This window comes from Mus caroli, chromosome 2 (assembly GCF_900094665.2).
Source record: "Mus caroli chromosome 2, CAROLI_EIJ_v1.1, whole genome shotgun sequence".
In the NCBI taxonomy this organism is placed as follows: Eukaryota; Metazoa; Chordata; class Mammalia; order Rodentia; family Muridae; genus Mus; species Mus caroli.
Window position 1 is genome coordinate 128,014,600 of NC_034571.1, and position 21,648 is coordinate 128,036,247.

At 41.2% G+C, this 21,648-nt stretch overlaps 1 protein-coding gene across 2 annotated transcripts in view; it reads left to right on the forward strand.

Annotated features, from left to right (window-relative positions):
- Plcb1 (phospholipase C beta 1) overlaps positions 1 to 21,648 on the forward strand; it is a 673,173-nt gene that overhangs the window by 570,802 nt on the left and 80,723 nt on the right. For both annotated transcript variants that reach the window (XM_021181191.2, XM_029472272.1), the window contains exons 28-31: positions 15,254 to 15,330; positions 15,431 to 15,520; positions 16,328 to 16,385; positions 16,991 to 17,077. In XM_021181191.2, the coding sequence (XP_021036850.1) occupies positions 15,254 to 15,330; positions 15,431 to 15,520; positions 16,328 to 16,385; positions 16,991 to 17,077 (312 nt within the window). The remainder of the gene's footprint in view (positions 1 to 15,253; positions 15,331 to 15,430; positions 15,521 to 16,327; positions 16,386 to 16,990; positions 17,078 to 21,648) is intronic.

Here is a 21,648-nt window from a genome sequence, read left to right on the forward strand (position 1 = left end):
TCTCTCTCTCTCTCTCTCTCTCTCTCTCTCTCTCTCTCTCTCTCTCTCTCTCTCTCTCACTTGTTTCACATATCACATAAAATGTAAAATATCAGCATGCTCACAATTAAGAACAGCCATCACCATAATCAACACTGTAACTTTTATCATCCCAAAAGGAAAAAACTACTTTGTCCATTTCAAACAAATGTTGGACAAAACTCGAAACAATTCTTGCCCTTCTGGAGCTAACCTTTTAAAAGGGCAGGGGGCGGAATGGACCATAAGCAGCATGAGTTGGCAGAAAATTTAATATATTAAGTAGTGAGAGGGATCATGAGAAAAATAATATCACTATTAGGAAATAGATGTTTGAGACTCTATCCCAAAACTTTAAAGAAACTTGGCAGGAAGGACTGACAGATGAATTGATAAGGCAACATTTGAGTCCTGAGCTAAAGGCCTGGTCCAGGCACACACATGGAAGAAGGTTTCTAGACAAAAGGAGTGACACACAAAGTGTCTAGGCTGGATCTTGTAAGACTAACAGAGTGGTTCCATCAATATTGTGTAAGGCAGATGGGATTTAATGTAGAGGATACAGATCTATGATTTGGAGGGACTGTCTTGTGTAGGTTGTCCTCAGAGCTAGGTAGATACCATATAAGGGTGTCAGGCTGAGGGAAGACCTGTTTTTGAACAAGTAGCTGACATGGAATAACATCCACAAAGATCTTTCTGAAAATCCCTTGACTCCATAGTGAGAACTGGTTTTCCAGGAAGGGATGGTCCCAGGCTCAGGTGAGACCAAGGCTGGCCCCAGATACTGTGAAATCCTGGGTTCGTCAACAGAGGACTCAAGTTAACTAACATTATGAATACTACTAAGAAGTCCAGACAATCCATCCATAGTGAGTTGGCCAAGACTCCATTCACCAAGAACAGGGTCATGGCTATGAGAAAGTGATATAGTCAAATAAAGAGGGAAGCTGGTATTCATCAGTGATTCTCAAAAAAAAGTAGAAAGAAAGAAAGAAAGAAAGAAAGAAAGAAAGAAAGAAAGAAAGAAGAAAAAAGGAAAAAAAAAAAAAGAAAGAAATCAGAGAGTGCCTGGGAAGTAAGCCTTAGCAGCCGAGGAAGCCCTCTTGTCTGTATGTGTCCTGGGAAAGGAGGTGAACTTCAGCTGCAAATGGGATGAAGGAGACACTACAGGGAAGGGCCACACTGAAGAACGTGGAAAGAGGCTGAATCCCACTTACTGTGGTGTGGGAGATATCAAAGCCCTGGCAGAGGTGAAATGCTAGAATGTGTGTCCTCTCCCTTCAACTGAAGAAAGGAAACACACACTCTGTAGCCCTAAGTTATCATACAACATAAATATGTGTCCAGATCAACACACCCCAGGTTACAGATCAAATGTTAACCAACCTTCTCAAAATGTTCCCTGGATCACAGCAGTGTTTGTGAGCTTGGAGCTCAGATAAACCACTTAGGAAGACTTTTGTTAAGAACGCTGAGAGCTCACAGCTTATTTCAAGGCCATTTGACTTCTGCAGTTCACACTCCTTCACTCTGCTTCCAACACGAATACCAGACTTTCCAATTCCAAATGTAATAACTGGAGATTGGTTTGCTGGAGACATTCTTGCTAGAAAGCTGACTGAAAGTGACAGTTTTATCTTTGGTGGTGTGTCTGGATGATGAGCGGGCTACCCAGGCTAGATTAGACAAATGCCAAGTGCCACTTAGAAGTCAGCAGGCCCTGGGTACAGGGGTGATGGGAAATTTAAAGAGAAGTTATTTCATTTCCTAAGACGGCTTTAGGGTGAGAAGTGCATGGGTTACAGTTTCTGCATTTCAGAGACTAAGAAGCCCTGACATCAACAAACTCCTAACCAAATATCCACTGAAAAATGTAACTTCAACCCAATATTCTGATAGGTGCCAAAGACAAAATAAGTAAAATCACTTGAGAAGGACGTGACATGGAATTTTAACAGTCATACCAATTTTAATATGAAATCAGTCATAAAGGCATCAGTAAGCTGACAGAAAAGCAAAGATGTGGCAACAGTTTACCAAATCTGGAAACTATTAACTGCCATTGAAGCCATTGTTCCTATTAACACAGGAGATATGTAATAACACAATTTGCATAGATAGTAGTTTCAGTGGTTTTGAACCTGTTCATTCAACAGACAGATTGCAGGTTCATCCCAGGTCTGCTATCTCATGTTCTGTGTTTCAGCTGAGTCCTGGGTGACACTGCATACACTCAAGTTGAAGAGGCATGATAAACACCTGTCTGGGTTCAAAATCAGTACATTTTAGAATCAGCCAAATGTTCGCTTTAATTAAAATGGGAAACACTGTGCCCTTCACAACTTGTTCAGTGCGCTGGCTGGCTAGCATCTGTCTGTCATGGCTGAGTATATCCCTGCTGGGGCTGCCTGGCTGTATTCACAGTGCTTTAGTATGGATGTGTGAAAACAGAGATGGAACCCCACCACCACCCATTCAAGTTTGTGAGCCTCATGAATGGCCTTAGTATTTACACTACCAAAAGGACCCTGGCTCCTAGAAAGGAACTGAAGCTCCCCCTGATAATGTCTTATGCACCCAGGCCATGGGAAAAACCCTTGTGTTTTCTTTATGCCACTCGGATAAGATCTTAACTTGAAAAACTTATTTTTATTGCATTTGTGTGTCTCTGTGATGTTATACCATGTGTGTGTGTGTCCATGGAGACCCAAAGAGGGCATCCTATCTCTTGGAGCTGAAGTTACTGGCACTTACGAGCCACCTGTTGTGCGAACTGAGAACTAAATTATGGTTCTATAGATCTGAGTGGTCTAGAATTTTCTATGTAGACTAGGCTGGTCTCCAACTCACAAAGAGTCACCTGCTTCTTAAAATTGTGGGTACTAGGCTTAAAGTTGTGCACCACATCACTGGTGAGGTTTTATGTTTAAAAGTCACTAATAAGTGATAACGCTTGATAGGAGTTCCACATTATTATCCCCAGTAACCGTCAATAGTAAAGCCTGCATCACATTCACAGTCAGAATGCTTGGCCTCCACTTTCCATTCTTTCCTTTTTTTTTTTTTTTTCTTTTTCTTTCAGTGCTGGGAATTGAATCTGAGCCTCGCTAATACTAGGCTAGCACTGACCCATAAACTCCAGCCTCTCACATATGCTCTGCCTATCCATTTCTTCTTCATTTCCCCTTAACTTTGTACACGTCCTCATGTCGGTCATATGAGCAGCTATTCTAAGACAAATCAACATAAGCACGCACAGCCCTGAATCCTCTAATAACCTGTCAACCCCAAAGGACCAAAAGATGCATTTTTAATCCAGAGCTCTGAGTGGTGGTTGTCACCACCTATGAGTAGAACACCTCATAGGCTATGATGATGATACAGGGGTTAGAATCAAATACCCCCTCACGGGACATTGCTGCCCAGTGAGTAGCTATGTGGCCACTGAATTTAGAATTCTTATCTGTTCATTGAAGAAACGAGTAATTATCAGTCCATTAGACTGCAGGGAAGAATAAGAGAACTATGCATAGAATACTGTTTACAAGTAAACATCTTTATTTTGTGTGATATATGAACTGCCTAGGAAGTACTTCAAACTCAAATGTGTTGTCATGATCGAGCTCCTGGTGCAACTGGAGAGAACTCACGGTCTTCCTTTTGACAATTTGTGCTGACTCTGTGCTCCAGCTTGCTGTGACACTCTCGAGTCTCCTCCCTCTGTGGCCCTGCCTGAGATACACACGCCAGAAGTAATTACAGGGTGGGCGTTCACCATGGTTTGCTGGGGTCCTGTTATCTGTTTTTCTCTCATGTTCTGACTTTAGTACAGAATCATTTTTTATTCTCAAAAATGAAATCATCTATCGTTCCCTAAAATGCTACAATTTTTTTTAACCAGAAATGACAAATAAGTAAAGGCTTTTAATAGCAGAACAATAAATGAAGGAATTGTGAACATGCATTATTTGTCAGTTTTTCTATCGTTCCCTAATGGAGTTGGTCACACACACACACACACACACAGAGGAGATATAAATCCATAGGCTGCAACTTGCTCCTTTTATTTAGCACGTGGCCATAAGTGATATTTTATATCATATTTTTAATGTTCATTGATTATGAATTATTTCACAGTATAACAGATTAATATATCCAAGGTATAATTAATATACTTTGAGTTGCTTTTGTTTTCCTTTCATTTTTCTTTATGTCATTAAACCAGTGCTGTGGAGGTCTGTCTTAGGGTTTTACTGCTGTACTGCAGACACTATGACCAAGACAACTCTTACAAGGATAGCATTTAATTGGGGCTGGCTTAGAGGTTCAGAGGTTCAGTCCATTATCATCAAGGTGGGAGCATGGCAGCACCCAAGCAGACATGGTACAGGAGGAGCTGAGAGTGCTATATCTTCATCTGAAGGTTTCTAGAAGACTGGCTTCCAGGCAGCTAGGACGAGGTTATTAAAGCCCACGCTCACAGTGACACACCTACTCCAACAAGGCCACACCTCCTAATGTGACATGACTTAAGCCAAGCATATACAAACCATCACAAGGTCATTGTGCTAAATATGGTAACAGATCACTGTCTAGAAAGATGGGGTACCAATATACCCCATCACCAGTGTGGTCTGATTTCCATACCTTTGCTATAAAAGAGTTTATCTTTGCTTTGTTTGGTGTTTCTTTTTTTCCTTGCCAGTGCAAATAGTGGGAAGTAATGTTTATTTCAGAATATGTAACCTTACTTATGAGCATAGATGGCCTATTTCTGGGTGGATACTAGCCATTCATATTACTCTTTTCTACAAACTGCCTGTTTCTATCTATTCCTACTTTGCTTTTGAGAGTGAAGTTTGACACTGGAAGAAACTGTCCAAGTGAGGAGTATGTACGTACTGATGCCATCTAGAGCTACAGTAATGGCATGTTTTCCTCTGGCCATGAAAGAATAAAAAACAAGAAGTGCATGCTTTGGGAAGTCTTGCTGGAGCCACCTTATGATGCTAGAGAAATTAGGATTCCTCATTGGGGTTCCCAATCTCAGTAATAAAAGAATTTAAGAATGGGCATGAGTGGAAACTCAGAGACACTTTACTCTATGCTCAAAGGGAAACTTTGGGGGCAAGAAAACTGTAAATCCTTAACATGGAGGATGAAAATGGGAAGTATAAAGATAAAAGGCTGGGTCATTTGAAATCAGCTGGCATGGAGGTCAACCACAAATCCATGGCTAAGGGCAACCACACTGGTGGAGGGAATCCCATGAGGAAGGAAGCCTGAAGTACCAGGAAGTTTAATAACCTGCTTAGGCTCTGGCAAGCACCCAAATCTTCCTGTGCCAGGGCTCAGAAACTGTACACAGACCTGACTGGATTGCCAGGGCTCAGAAAGTATATGCAGACCTGGATGGATCTCCTGAAGGCCCCAAGGGAATATGCAAGGAGGCAGGGAATTTGGGAAGGAAAGGTATATCATTTTTTATTAGACATTTTCTTCATTTACATTTCAAATGCTATCCCCAAAGCCCCCTATATCCTCCCCCCTCCCTGCTCCCCAACCCACCCACTCCCTCTTCCTGGCCCTGGCATTCCCCTGTACTGGGGCATATGATCTCCACAATACCAAGGGCCCCTTCCTTCCATTGATGGCCAACTAGGCCATTCTCTGCAACATATGCAACCAGAGACACAGCTCTGGGGGGTGGGGGGTATTGGTTAGTTCATATTGTTGTTCCTCCTATAGGGTTGCAGACCCCTTTAGCTCCTTGGATACTTTCTCTAGCTCCTTCATTAGGGGCACTGTGTTCCATCCAATAGATGACTGTGAGCATCCACTTCTGTATTTGTCAGGCATTGGCATTGCCTCACAAGAGAGAGCTATGCAGGGTCCTGTCAGCAAAATCTCTCTGGCATATGCAATAGTGTCTGGATTTGGTGGTTGTATATGGGATGGATTCCCAAGTGGGGCAGTTTCTGGATGGTAGTGAAGCTGCCTTCCGAGGAGTGGTGTTATAGCCAGGTCCTGACCTCCTAATTGAATTAGCTCATATGTGTATGTGTGTGTGTGTGTGTGTGTATACATATGTATATATATGTGTGTATATATATATATATGTATATATGTACATATATATGTATATATACAACATATTAATTAAAAATATCTTTCTATTTAAACATTTTTATGCAACATATTTAAATCATTTTGTTTCCCTCATTTAACTCGTTCCAGATTATCCCTATCTCCCTATCCACCCAACTTTCTTTCACACACACACACACACACACACACACACACACACATACACACACTCACAACCCCACAAACTCCAAAAAAGCAAAAATCTAAACAAACCAATAAAAAACCCCAATAAGACAAAAATAGACCAAGACAAAACAAAAAGTGCACACACAAGAAAATGGAGTCTATTTTATCTGCTCCAACTACTTGTAGACATGGACCATTCCCTTCCCTTTCGCAGCAGTTTCCAACTACAAAAGACTCCCTGGGTAGGGCGTGGCTTTGCATCTACTTCCCTCTTTCAGTGCAGGGATTTTGTCTGGTTTGAACCTATATACAGCTTGTGCATGCTGTCAGTCTCTGAGTTCATCTTACATGCATTTGTCATTTTATATCAAGAGGACACTGTTTCTTGGAGTCAGCTACCACCGTTGGCTCTTAAAATCTTCCTACCTCCTCTTTCTCATAGATCCATGAGTCTTAAGGGGAGGGATTTGATAAAGACATGCTATGTAGAATCTGAGTCATCCAAAGGCTGTCAGTGTCTGCACATTGTCCAGTTGTGGGTCTCTGTGTTAATTACCAACTACTGCATGCAAGGAGAGAATTAATGCAATGTTGAGGATTAAGTGTTTTTCTGATCTATGAGTATATAGAATTACATGACTTTTTTTCTATATTCTTTTAGCAGAGTAATAGTAGTAGATTTTCACCCAGGGCATATAACTTATCTAACTTCAGGGTATTGGACAGTTTATAAGTGCCAGGTATGACTTCCATCTCATATAGTAGGCATTAAAACTATTTTTTTTTAAAAAAATGGTTGACTACTACTATAAGAATTATGTCACTATTGCAGATGTATATCTTGTATGAAAGTCTCTGTTGTAGGTCACAGGTTTTGTAGCTGGGTAATGTTGATAATTCATTTTCTCTTCTGATACGGTGCAAAATGCCTTCCAGTAATGTGAATGCTAATCAATAGGGATGAAGTCTCAAATCTGGAATCTCTGTTTCTCCATGTTCAATGATATAAGTAAGTTATATCTTTGGCAATGTGACCTTACTCGTGCGTGTGTGTGTGTGTGTGTGTGTGTGTGTGTGTGTGTGTGTGTGTGTGTGGTATCTGTGTTCATGTATTATGTATTTTCAGAAGCTTCTACAGTAATAGGTATCCTTATGATTTTTCAAAAGGTTTTTATTGTTAGCTGTCTCTCCCCACATTCCCTCCTCTACCCTACCCTTTCATCTTCCTCCCCCATGTAATCCTCCTATCCAGGTTCCCTTTATCTCTTTATAACACTGCACTATTTGTCCTTCCTTGGAAGATCTTCTCATCCCCACTGGTCCCTTACTAGTTCCTAACCTTTATAGGAACTCTCTCAAGAGTTCTTCTTTTTTATTATGTTGTTTAAGTCAAGTCATAGGACTTGTCAAAAGTTCGAGAACTAGACTCTTCGTTTTGAGCAGCTCAATCACAATGCAAAGTGGGAGTGCAGGGAAAGGCATAGATTCAGAGCTAATTTTAGAAGAAAAAAAAAACAATCTGTGGGCATCACTTATAGTTCAAATGTGAGATTTAATAGGAAAATTCATGGAAACTTAACCAAGTGGCTTGAATCTGGTAAGAGTTCTTTACCACAGATAATCAGCACAGGATTGAGGGAAGGCACAGTGGCTTGTGTTCTCACATATGTACCTTTTGATAAAACTATTTCACCTTTTTGGTATCTGTATCCCTCTTTCTTTCTTTTTTTTCCATTTTTTATTAGATATTTTCTTCATTTACATTTCAAATGCTATCCCGAAAGTCCCCTATACCCTCCCCCTACCCTGCTCCACTACCTGCCCACTCCCACTTATTGGCCCTGGCGTTCCCCTGTACTGGGGCATATAAAGTTTGCAAGACCAAGGGGCCTCTCTTCCCTGTATCCCTATTTCTAAAACAAGATGTTTATACAGGAATTCTTAGAAAGTCTCCTTTCACTAGGACGTTAGTCTCATATTATAGAATATAGGATGACTCACCTCCCAGAGATTTAAAGTAATAATTAGAATGTCTAGTTTAAAGCAACAGATTTTTAAACCCTCGTCTGTCTCTCTCTCCCTCTCTTTCTCTCTCTCTCTCTCTCTCTCTCTCTCTCTCTCTCTCTCTCTCATATACAATATGCATCGTCTTGATTTGATTTAGTGGTGCTGATGGTTATTTAGTAAAAATTAAAGAAAACATAAATGAACAGCAAAACCCAAGGCAAGTCAGAGAATAACTTTGTTTGTGTCAGCATAAAGGAGTTTAGGAGGAAGATATTCTTGTGTAAGAAAAATTCTAAAATAAAATCCACATGACTGATCTTTAGTTTGAACACCTTGAATTGCAAGAATGACTGCACTTCATCTAGAAAATGATATATTTTATATTTAGAGAAGAAAGAAAAGATGGACATGATACGTATCTTCACAGGCAGCTCTTCTGGGCCTTCCATCCAAATGGACCATAGAGCCCATGATTTATAAGCAAGTTACAAGCAAGACAAATGTTATCTCCTCGAGTCAGGTCTGCATTTCTAACTAGCTGAAAACCCCTATTTGCAATGATAGTTATTTCAAGCAATTAGTATTTATTTCGTTTATTCTGAAGTGGCCTCTGTGGCTTTTAGAATCAGAAGGCCTAAAGAGCTGCAGTGGCACAACTCATCATGTGTCACTTAGTCTACAAAATAGGCTACAGCTCCTGCATCAGACTTACCAATTTGTCAAAAGCTGTTCAAGTACTGTAAGTTATAGCCTCATGAAAGGGTAGCAAACATGTCCTTTAAGGAAGCATATCTGCTATTCCAGTCCCATCTCCCCATAACTAAAGGTGGCACTTATCGTGGTACAAACCCAGAGTGAATAAGTTAGATGCAATTATTTACAATGAATAGGGACGCTGGTCAGACTTTCAAGTTTCTTTCTTTCTTTCTGGAATAAAGGAAATTTCATCTATGAATCATGTAAATATGTAAGTACAAATATTTCTGTCTAGTTCAGTGGTAGAGTACTTTCTTGTCATGTATGAGTTCCTGGTCCTGATCCTGAGCTCTCCAGTAAACATATAGCACCAAAACATGTAGGGTCAAGTGAGTAGGTATCAATTCTCTTTAATTGTGGAAAATAAAAATGAATAATGGTTGCCTGGGAGTGAAAGATTGTTTTAGAGAGTAAGCAAGATGGCAATCTTTTCAGCCAAAACTTTAGTCTCTGACAAATTAATGGAGAAAGTCAGCTCACTGTGAACAGGGCTCTCCAATGCTCACAGTCAGACTGTCTGTGATACTGTAAGACCCCGAAACTGGGGAGACTTCTGCTCAAGTCCCGAGATGAGCTGGCCGGCACCCCAATAACTGGAGAGAAAACCACAACTGATGCGAACTGCAAGAGACTTTATTGTGAGCTAGCTGAGGAAGAACTCCCCTGCAGGGGAGGCAGGTAACAGTAGGGGGCTTTTAACAGCTAGCTGAGGAATTGGGAGAAGTTGGGAGGAGTTGGGAGGAGAGTTGGGAGGAGTTGGGAGGAGTTTGGCTACAGGCTTCTCTAACAGGTGTCCTTGTCACAGGGAGCCAAGCAAGCGCCTGGCTAGGTCTCCCCACAATCATCGCATCTCTGGCTGTAAGGCACAGAAACAAAAAGGCTTTTTTGCTGGCTCTAGAGAACAAAGAGCTTCTTTCCAGCTGTATTTTTAGAGATCAGGGAAAACAAGCTTGGGGAACATCCAGGGGCTTTACCTTTCTGGGAGAAACACTTTAAGTCGGGGTCTCACAATACCATAGATGCCCAGCAAGGAGTTGCTGGATTCAGGAATGAAGATTTTCCGACTTCAGTGGTCCAGACTCCCCAGAGTAAACATCTACCTTGTCTTTAAACTCTCAGTGTTGTGTTTGCTCTTTGCATCACTACATAACTGAGAAGTTGAGCAGTTCGCAGGAAAACATCACTAGAGGGACTTTGACACTCACCAGGAACTAATGGGAGCAACAAAGGAGGGGGAACTGTGTGGGAGCCTATTTAACACTGGGCATCTACCTCCCAAAGTCATCCTGCTCAGAAAAGACTGCAAATTTCTATCCACACATCTTTTATCCTCTTTGACTTAGCAACGGGGAATTGTACTTATCTGTGGGAAAAAAAATTCTTTCTTCCAGTGACTAAGCCAATAGAAATTTAGTTCACAGTTAAAAACAAGCGTGAAATTCTAGTCTCTGGGGCTTTAGTTTTGTTTTCTTTCTTTTTTTTTTTTTTTTTATGTGTTTGGTTTGCTTTTTGGGTTTTGATTTTTTTAAATTGTTTGGACATTTATCTAGGGGATTGCCATAAATAGTAAGCGAAGTAAAGACGATGTGTCTGTTAGAGGAAAACTAAATTATAACAGTTAAAATTAAACATTTTATGTAGAATTCCAGATTACCATATGGACTCTTGGTTCATTTCCTAGGAACTCTATATCTCTGTTCCATTGTTACTTTGTTTGTCCCTGGAGAAGCTTGGAGCTAACACTTAACTCCAAAAGCTAATCTCCTCTTCTCTTAGGTTTGTTAAAGTGTTTCCATCACTACGAAAACCACTCTTCTAGATCCTGTGTTTATATCTCATAGAGTGAAAACTTTGAACCAAAACCCAAGTTTCTTCACCTTATTGAGGGAACAATGGAGACATTTTTAGTTTGGGGTTTTTTTCATGTGGTTGGTTGGCTGTTTTTGTTTTGTTTTGTTTTGGTTTGTTTTGGTTTGGTTTGGTTTTGGTTTGGAGTTTTTTTTTGTTTGTTTGTTTGTTGTTGTTTGTTTACTTTTTGTTTTCTTTTGTTTTGTAAAGTTTCTTTAGATTACAAGAGTTAGAAACTTACACTGGACTAACTTGAACAATAGTATATACTAGGAAAAAAAATAAACAGGATAGAATCATTATTCTTTAAAAAAAAAGTTGTGGAAATGTAAAGAAGAAAATTAACAGAGATGGATCCAGAAACAGCTTATTCAGGAAGCCTATCCAGACACTTCCTGTAGCCCTCATGTAATTATTACCACTGTTCCTCCTTTTGCTCCCCTCTAATTTTAGTGTTATCCTTATTCAAACGGGGACAAGACAAGGTTTTCATTTCTTTCTTTCTTGACCTGTAGGTGAGTTTTAGGGAAGAACTTTACTAGGTTCATGATTGGCCAGCCTTGTTACCTTAGAGCAGTCACACATGGCCAGAAGGCAAGCTATGATTAGAACAGTGATTTCCTGGATCAATGACTTTGGCCAGAGAATGGGGGGTGAAGAATACAACAGTTTCCATGGGAGCCAAATGTGAACCAGAAAACAGAACAAGCTCTTCCCAGAGAAACAGTGCTATGTGGGAAAGCCCAGATGGGCCCATGCCTTCTCTTGGTGAGGTAGGAAAGAGACCCACTGTGTATGCATATATATCATCTACTTAACAGACACTACTAACAGACTGTGTTGGTGCTCATCCTGCTACCTGGATACAAACAGATACAAGCATCTTAATTATACAGATTTCAGATAAGAGTTGTTGAGGTACAATGGCACAATTCAAGGGAGCCTACAATCACGGAAGTAATTTTTATTTGTCCTATGTCCTGTTCACAAAGGAGTCACTGAAAGGATGGAATAGTGTGAAGGGAAAGTGTGCACACAGGTGTATGCACACAGTTCTGGAAGCAAACTATTGCCTTGTTTATTACAATATGATGAATGCCAATGTTAAAAGAGAATCTGCAAATTGAAATATATCTGGGGATAGGGCCAGCTAAGTCTTGGAGACATATAAGAAGGGAAAATCTCTGGGCTGCAGTAGAAAAGTTGACATGAGGCTGCAGACAGGGAAGAAATGCTTGCAAGATAGACTGCAGCTTGTAGGTATGTGCACCAGGGTTCTTGTTACCAGAAAGCCGTGCTGTGTAGAAAAATGTACAGATGTCTGTGATTCAGTGGATGATGAAACTACCCAAGAAGGTAGGGGAAAGCCTTGCATGCCCTTGAGTTGAATAAAGATGCCTGATCAAAGGAAAAGTCCTGTCTCTGGGAACAGAGGAAGCCTCTGCTCACTTATGCAGATGCTGAGGTAGGGAAGTGAGGAACATCCACAGTTAGGCTTACTAGGCAAAGACAAGAGGGCATGGTTCTGGGAGGAGAGAGAAAGATGAGGTTTTTTACAGAGGGAGTTTATCCCATAAAACCAGGCATTTCTGAGAAAAATAGGGAATTTTTTTCTGATCCCTCCAGAAGTAGAAAAGACATGAAGAGAAGTAAAGAAACTTAATTTAGTGGGGAAAAGCAAACCAGCCAAATGAAGGACCTACAATATGGTATATGGTCTGTCGGGAATTGTGTGTGTGCTTCCCAAGCTGTCTAAACCATTCTGGTTACAGAGATGAGGGCACTCCGTTGGGAGTAGTGAAGAGAATACAAAGTTCCAAAGATTCTGAGACATAGACCACACAAACTGAAATGGCTTCGTTAATGGTGTCAGCATCTTCCTCAATAATCCAGACAGGGTTCTTCAAATTCCAAGGCGCACATTTTGTCCTAGGAATCTTGATTCTAGGATTACAAATTCTGAATTCTTGGTCTAGGAGAAGGCCTGAGAGTTTTCGTTTCTAATGTGTGTCCTTATCACACTGAAGCTGGTCATCAGAGGACACATGAGTAACAGGATCAAAGTACCCCAGGGACCACGTAAGCATCCACATTCCTGGACAAGGTTATGGAAATACTCATTCACCAGTTCATAGGTCTTGGAACAAGGCCTTGCAATCTGTGTCCTTAAGAAGTCTTCCCAAGTGAATCTGATAGAGCAAAGTGGGGAATCTCTGAATAATTTCTGTGATGCATGTGGGATAAATGAAACAGGAGACAGGTCCTCTGGGGGGGAAGGAACGCAGAGGTGAGGTGATAGCCTGGGTCAGAGTAAAAGCCTTCTGTGAGTCCTTGGGGACAGGGACAACAGCATTGTTGGATAGTTTGATTCCTGGCACTGCTCACAGTGTGATTTCCTCAACTACAGCAGCTGTGCTGAGGCCATCTCTCCTGAATGATGACACGGGCATTCTGTGGCCCATGCTCTCCTTGATAGCTATTTCCATTCAGATGCTGGGACTTTCCTGTTTATCATAAGTGAACATGGATCTCTCTAAGCCTCTGACATCAACACTGGGGTTACACACAGGAATGACCAGGCCTGCTTTTTACGTGGGTGCTGGAGATGAGAACCCAGGTCCCTATGCTAGCGAAGCAAGGGCTCTACCTCTAGAGCCATCTCCCCAGCCCCTTGAAGGGATTTGAAAGTAACTTCTGAAGCACAGGGAAGAGCAGCAGCAGACAGAGGTGAAGAGCCCAGATTGTAGAACCTGCCTGAATTTATTTGTCAGCATTTAGAATGTTTTAGCTATTATAAAGAGTATGAGAATGGTTTACAGTACACAGGAGTGTATGCGAACATTATGCCAGGTGCTATACCATTTAGCATAAGGCATTCATGGATTTGGGTGCACAATAGGGGTTCTAGAACTAATCTTCCGTGGATCTTAAGGGATGGCTGCCTTGTTACTATAAGAGATATTACTTATATTAGACTAGTAGGCTCATCTTGTTCTGTATATTTGGAGGAAGAAATTCGACACTTTGAAAATACTAGTGAGGCCTCTCAAGGAAAGTTCAGGCCATATGTTTTATGTTCCAGTGGAAGGGCTGAGGTCTGTTGCTCCAGCCACCTGGGGTTCCACAGACTTTCGGTGTGGAATAGAGAGTGAGGGTTGATTGTTGTGGCCTGCCCGCAGTCCACAACACGAACGGTTCAACTGAGAATGGCAGTTCGAGCTAAAAAGAGAGGAATCTAGACGGGGCGGAAGAATGAATGGAGCTAAGACAACATTCTGATCAAAGCTCAATTTTACTATTTCCAGACACTCAGTTATAAAGGAAGGGGGAGGGAACCCGATTTCCCGCCAAGTAACTCAGGGTCCAGTAGCAGGACGAACACGTGTGTGCCTCTTCCAAGCAGCAAAGCGACAGGGTTCAGCAGTAGGCGTGGCAGGACGAATGAGCAGGTAGCTCCACCCTTGAGCAAGCAGGTTCCAGGCTGGGGAAAGGGAGGCCACAGTTGATCAGCATGAAATTTTACTCTCAAGTAGTTGACATTCATTAGGCGTGTACTGAATGTGGGAACCATAGGAGTGCAGATGACCCAAAGATACAGTAGCTGCTGTCGTGAATCTTGATTCAAGAAGAAAATATGCATCACATGATACGGTTATTACATGCTCAGCACCCAGGTTTTAAGAGCAGCATAGGAAAGCATTCCTGATGCTCTCTGTGTCAACTGAAGCTACCTCACCAGGACATTACATCATTTTCTGAGTTGGGTAACTGATGTTAATCTCAAAGCAAGTCAACAACAGCCGCAAAAACCTACTCAGAAACACAGAATTCTGCACAGCTGACTCTAATTTACTTATTATTTTATTTAAGCTTCACACTACCTACTAGAGGAAAAGGTAGCCACAGTATGACTTATAATCAAGAAAATACTGGTTCAGAAAAGGTGGATCTTAGCCCAATTCATACCTTCCAAGCTTATTGCCACTAATCTATATCCCCAGCCCCCAAATACTTTTATTGTGTTACAGAGTAGAGGTAAGAACCCAGGTCCACACTCCTAGCTGTGTTTGTACTGACTGAGCCAAGCTTCAGGAACGAGAATGACAGCCATTCAATTAAGAGAGAAAATCAGAGGGAGTTCATCTTAAAAAAACAAAAACAAAAAACAGATCATGTGATACCTTAAAAATCATGCTTTCGTTGCCAAAGTCAGGTTTTTGTGATTCTAACAACAGCTCAGCCCTACTGCAGGTTGTCTTAAGTACACTTGCTGGTGTTTGGGGTGGGAAGGGCAGGGGCCTGTGCCTGTGATCACAGAAAACATCAAACTGGCATTTTCTTCCCCCAGCTTATTCAGAAGTTGACAGATGTTGCAGAAGAGTGTCAGAACAATCAGTTAAAGAAGCTGAAGGAAATCTGCGAGAAGTAAGCCTCCATCCCCTCACATTCAGCCTGAATATACATGAATGCTTCAAGGGATGCTTGCTATTCAATTGGTCTGATTTTCCCCCCATTGTAAATTTAGAGAGAAGAAGGAATTAAAGAAGAAAATGGATAAGAAGAGGCAAGAGAAGATAACAGAAGCCAAGTCCAAAGACAAAAGCCAGATGGAAGAGTGAGTGGAAAGTAGTCCTCCCTATCTGGAAGGAGGAGCAGGTGCTCCCTGTGAGAGGAGCAGGTGCTCCCTGTGAGAGAACCAGTGTCTTAACCAATGGCCCTTCGTAAAGTCTCTCCTTGAATTACTCTTTTACATGACTCCTGCCTTAGTCCCTGTTCCCTTCCTGTGCAGAGACACCATGACCAAAGCAAGTCAGAGAAAAGGAAGAATGTCACTGTGGGTTTGCTTATGGTTTCATAGGGTTAGTCCATTATCACCAAGGCGGGAGGGAGCATGAGGCGCTCAAGTTGCTGGCACAGTAGCTGAAAGCTATATCCTGATTAAGGGGTGGGGCAAACTTGGGCTTCTGAAACCTCAAAGCCTACCCCAGTGACAGCCTTCCTCCAATGAGACCACACCTCCTAATCCTAATCCTAAATTCCACTCCCTGGTTACTAAGCATTCAAACTTATGAACTCTAGCTGGCCACTCTCGCTCAAACCAGCACAGTCTTCTTTATGGCTTTTTCAGTGAGCTCTCAAACAGTGGCACTCTGGGCCTTTGAGAAAGAAAGTAAAGTGATCTCTTTGGGGAAATGACTAGATACTCATTTCTCAAGTTGTTAGACAACCTTGGGAGCATCTAATAAAAACAGGGCCTGTGCTTGAGGAGACACATGGTCATTGTTACCCCGAAACACACACACACACACACACACACACAGGCTTGACCTTTCTTTCAACAGCTATACAAAGACAGTAAAAGCATAGGCATCTAGAGTTCCAGGTGGATTGGTATAATGATCTGTGGCTTATTTCCATTTAGGGAGAAGACAGAGATGATCCGATCATACATCCAGGAGGTGGTGCAGTACATCAAGAGGGTATGTCTGCTCCCACACACTCACACCTTTGCAAACGCCACACAAACAGTTGCCAACCTCACTGTGAACTTCTAGGAGGAGAGTGTTGCCTCCTTGTACCTAGTTGCCACCAGCATCCAACTGTTTTGTAATACTCTATAAGGGTGCACTTATTCTGGCTGTTGCCAACCATATTATAAAAGAGCTAAATAAAATATCTATAAAAATCTGTAGGGCAGAATCACTGCCTAAGTTGGTACCCTCCCCCCCAAAAAAATGACACAAAAGACAGTACCCAAAAGATCCCTTCACTGTTAAGATTATGTCCACATCCAGATTAGTCCTTAAGCTTCTTTAAATTTGTGTTATAGAAATTTTCAAAGATTTTCAAAAATGTATATCCACCATTCACCACCCCACCCTGTCCTGTGTTCCCATCACCTAGGTTCAAAGGCCAATTTTGGCCCAGAATGCTCAATAATTGCTAACATAGATCTGAAAACCTTTGGGTTTGTTGTTGTTGTTGTTTGGTTTTGTTTCTTGTAACATGCATAAAAGTTGTATGTTGTTGTTGTTACTGTTTTATTTTCATAAGTGACTCTTTTCTTTTGGTAACTTTCTTACAGTTAGAGGAAGCACAAAGTAAAAGACAAGAAAAACTCGTGGAGAAACACAATGAGATCCGCCAGCAGATCCTCGATGAGAAGCCCAAGGTAAATGGAGCTGAGAAATTCGGGATGTCTAGACACAGTTGGCTCATTTGCCTTCCATTCAATAAAAGTAAAATCCCCTGGGCTTTGTAAGTACCTTGAGCAACATCTCCAGTCTCCCCTTGAGTGCAAAACTCACCATTTAGGGTGAAAGTAAAAATACAGCAATATTCTGCAAGTACTCACCACCAACGGTGTCTGTCGAAAAGATGAGCGTGCACGGTGCCCTCGCCACACATTTGGTTTCAGCCAGTCTGATACATGGCTTGGGCAAGGGCCTTTTTATCTGAATCAACCACCTTCATCTTGTAATGCTGTAATACCAGAATGTGCCCAGCAGAGGACACTCTTCACCAAGATCACCCTGATCTTGACCCAACAAAGTCTTCCATAAAAACAACGGGGGGGGGGGGGGGAGGGGGAGGCGGTGAGGGGGGACCGTGGCGGGGAGAGAAAGAAAAAAAGAAAAGCAAATCTCTTTGCCTCCATAGCAACAACTAATTTGTACTGTCCTTTAAAATTATATTACTGCTCGGAGTGTAGCTCAGTGGTACTAAGAGTGGTCTGCATGTACAAGGCCCTGAGTCCAATCCAAAACAACAAATCAAAGCAGGTTGGACTTGTGGCTTGTTGAAATCAGTTGTCTACTATGGACACTGAGTTGAAAACCCTATCTGTAAATCAAATGCTCACAGGTTGTCCAAAAGCATCTCAGTTCTAGGACATTCTAGCCATTTTGATTCATTGCTGAATATTTTTCTTTCTCTTAAAACAAAATGGGCTCTCTAGGTCTCCCTGCCATTTTAGTAGGACTTTAGAAATTGCCACACAATCTCCCTTTCCTTGAATTGAGTTGCCCACAGTCACTCATGACCTAAAAATATTATGTATAGAATTCACAGAGTCAGCAATCCATGAAGTCCTAAAATGTACAACTTTCTAAGCAGCTGATGAACCCTGGAAGCAATATGTTAGCCATTCTGACCCTGTGTACAGCATGGCCACCCAGTGGTCCCCTCGGTCATAGGGTCTGTGACTCCTTTAATATAGTAATGCCTCCAAACCACAAGAGTAGTGACATTAAGGAGTCTTGAACCTGAGAACACTCAAGGGCAGATTAGCTTTGGCTTTTTGTGACTTAAAGGCGTATTGGGGGAGGGGCACTGTATTTTTCAGAATCAATCTCATTTAAGTACGCAACTATTTTAAATTTGACTCCGATTAGACTATTATTTAAGAAAAATATTAAGTAGTCAGAACAATGTGTATATATATATATATATATATATATATATATATATATATATATATNTATATATATATATATATATATATATATATATATATATATATTCAGACCCATAAAGTTTCGAGTTTTGCATCTGAAGTTGAGTTTGTCACCACTTTGTATTCTGGTGTAATAAAATTTACTTATGGTGAATCTCATAGCCAGTTTTAAACCTCTACGAACCCTTATTTACAACTAATAATACTTTCAGTTTTGCTTTGCTTTTTGACTATGTGTGTGTTCAGCATTGTAAATATTTTAGCCATAGACAAAATGCAATACACATATTTTAAAGTTACACAATTTACTTTAAGTAATTCATAGATATTATATGTACGTTTATTCACACATGTGTGGGTACACATGTGTGTATGATGTGGAGGCCAGTGGATAATTCCTTAGGTTGTGGCCACATTTATTGTTTGAGGTAGGGACTCACATGAGCCTGAAACTTTCCAAGTGACTAGGCTCCCTGGCTAGGGACCCAGGATCCACTTGTCTTTCCCTCTGCAGCGCTGGGATTATCAGAGTGTGGAAGCATACATATATGTGTACATTGTGAAGATTGAACTCATGTCCTCATGTTTGCAAGGCAAGAATTTTACTGACTGAGCTCACTATCCCGTGTGTGTGTGTGTGTGTGTGTGTGTGTGTGTGTGTGTGTGTTTGTGCATGCGTGTACATGCATGTAAACTCAGGTTCCTTCACCCTCAGCATCCCCATGCTAGGAGTATAGACATATACTACCATATATGTGACTGTTCTATGTCATCATAAATAAAATCAAATTAAGTTAGTTCCTTTTGAAGCACCTTAGAACTTCTTCACTGTATTCAACCAAACATTAAACTGGCTACTAACTTTTGGCAATTTCTCTACCAGAGTACAGTTTTACAGAAAATCAATTTCAACCCGCTGGGCATGCTTGAATACATATATAATCCCATTAACTTGGGAAATGAAGGCTGGAAAACTGAGAGCTCATGGTTCATCTAGCTTATATAGCGAGGCCACATTTCTAGCAAACTAAATAAATAATTGTCTTAAATAGTGCCAACTTAATAAATGACATTATTACTGTTTGAGTCATGTCATAATTCTAGGGGTAGAAGGACAGTTCCAGGCATACAGTAGATGCTGTATTAGTTGTTTTTCTGTTGTGATAAAACACCATGACCAAAGGCAACTCATAGAAAGGTTTAATTTGGTTTACCATTGTGGAGAGAGAGAAATGTGGGAGAGAGTATGTAATGGCAAGGGAGATAGGAGAGCAGGTTGCTGGAGCAGGAAACTGGGTGAGTATATCTCTACCCACAGGCAGGAAGCAGGGAGAAAACAGAAAGTGGGGTGAAGCTATACACCCTGAAAGATCACCTGCAGTGATGTACCTCCACAAGTAAGACTCCATGTCCTAAAAGTTCCGTAATCTACCTCAACAGTGTTACCTGCTGGGATGAAGTGTTCAGATCCATGCACCTAGAGGAGACATTTCTCATTCAAACCACATCAAGTGGGCAGCCAGTTCTGAGGATGGGTAACCATTTCTAGGGATAGCTCACCACTTCTAGAGATGGGTGTTCAGTTCTAGAGTTGGGTAGCTAGTTTAGTGACTCAGCAATATTATTGAGAATCTGAATTTTTAGAATTTCATTGTTGTTGCTTGCTGTCCTCAGGCTGTAAAGCCAGTGAGAGATGGCTGCCAAGCCCCCCTGCATTATTTCCTATCTGGTACCATTCAAAACCAGAATGGAAAAAATCCTCACTTTATTCCCTTCATAGGAGTGATGGAAACCTTCCAGAATGGCCTGCCACCACCACATACCCACAAAATAGATTTGTCTGCTGTGGTGCTATAATGGAGCCACATTCTAGTTCCTAAACAAATCCCAAGAAAGAAAGCATAATATTCATGACTGGCTTAGAGTGCCTAAGACTCATTCATAGAGGTGGGAGGAGGTCAGCTTCTTGGTTTTACAGTCACCAGAAACCTAAACAAAATTGATGCTTTCTCATTGAATAAAGAGTGAATAAATCGTAATTGGGGGTAGTGAGCAGTTTATACTACAATTGTATATTTAACCACTTTTATTCTTTCTTTCTTGTGTCCTTAGAAAGGATCTAAAGTGTTTCTCAGAGTTCTAAGTCATTCTCTTGTCTTTATTTCTTAGTCTACCTAAGTGCCGTGATAAATTTGCTCCTTCGTCTATGATGCTGTTCTTATGGCCATCTTGTTGAAAGCGGATTTGAAGGAAGCCCTTGAAAACTGTTTGTTTGGTGTCAGCCTAAATCATTTGCTGAAGTGTGTTCTTTGGAGCTTAAGAGTGTGTTTTCAGAGCTATTGCTTTGATAATAAAATAAGAAAGCACACGTGAAGCCAGCCATGGTAGCTCACATCTATAATCCCAGCATTTGGCAGGAGGAAGCAGGAGGATCAGGAGTTTCATAGGTCATCCTTGGCTACCAATCAGGCATAAAGCCGTTTATATAAGACCCTGTCTCCAACAAAACAAAACAAAACATATCACATGTGGTAATATTGTAAGATATTTAGCAAATGAAGAAACATTGATAACAAAAGCTTTCTGCCACTGTGACACAATATCAGAAACAGGTACGTAAGGTGCCATGCCTAGCAAGGCCTCACTACTTAAAGGTTCCTTGAATTCCTTGTAAGACTTGTGCCGTGGACCAAGCGTTGATTCGTGGACCTCTGGGGGACGCTTCAGGTCTAGACCTGCAAGTAGCAGGGATAATCAGCGGAGGGAAATGGCAAGATCAAGTGTGGGATACGAAGATAGACACTGAAACACTAGAGAGCAAGTATAGATTAGGAAAGGCTAGGATGATGGAGTAGACCGCAGTGTGCCTCTGACTGTGGATATAGACCAGAAAAAGACTAACACTGCATTTGAAATTTCAATATGATACTGGAAGGGCCTTGGAGCTTGATATTAGATATGACCAAAATTAATCAGGGCAGCAACAAATAAAAAGAGGAAAATCTCAGGGAAACAAAATCCATCAATAGTAGCTATGAAACAGGTTCACCAAGAACGATGGATGGTAAGGCAAACTGGTTTTATGACATCTAGAAATTTATGAACTATCCTGAGTTTTTGACAAACAACTGGAGTTGACTATATAGCCGTCATCCTTCATAGGAAAAAATGCCCAAATGTCATAGTTAGCTCTGGAATACAACATTCCTTCTCAAAAGGGGGGGGGGGCAGGAAAAAATTCTAAGTAGAACCTGATGATGCACAATCATTTGCTTATAGCAAAAAAA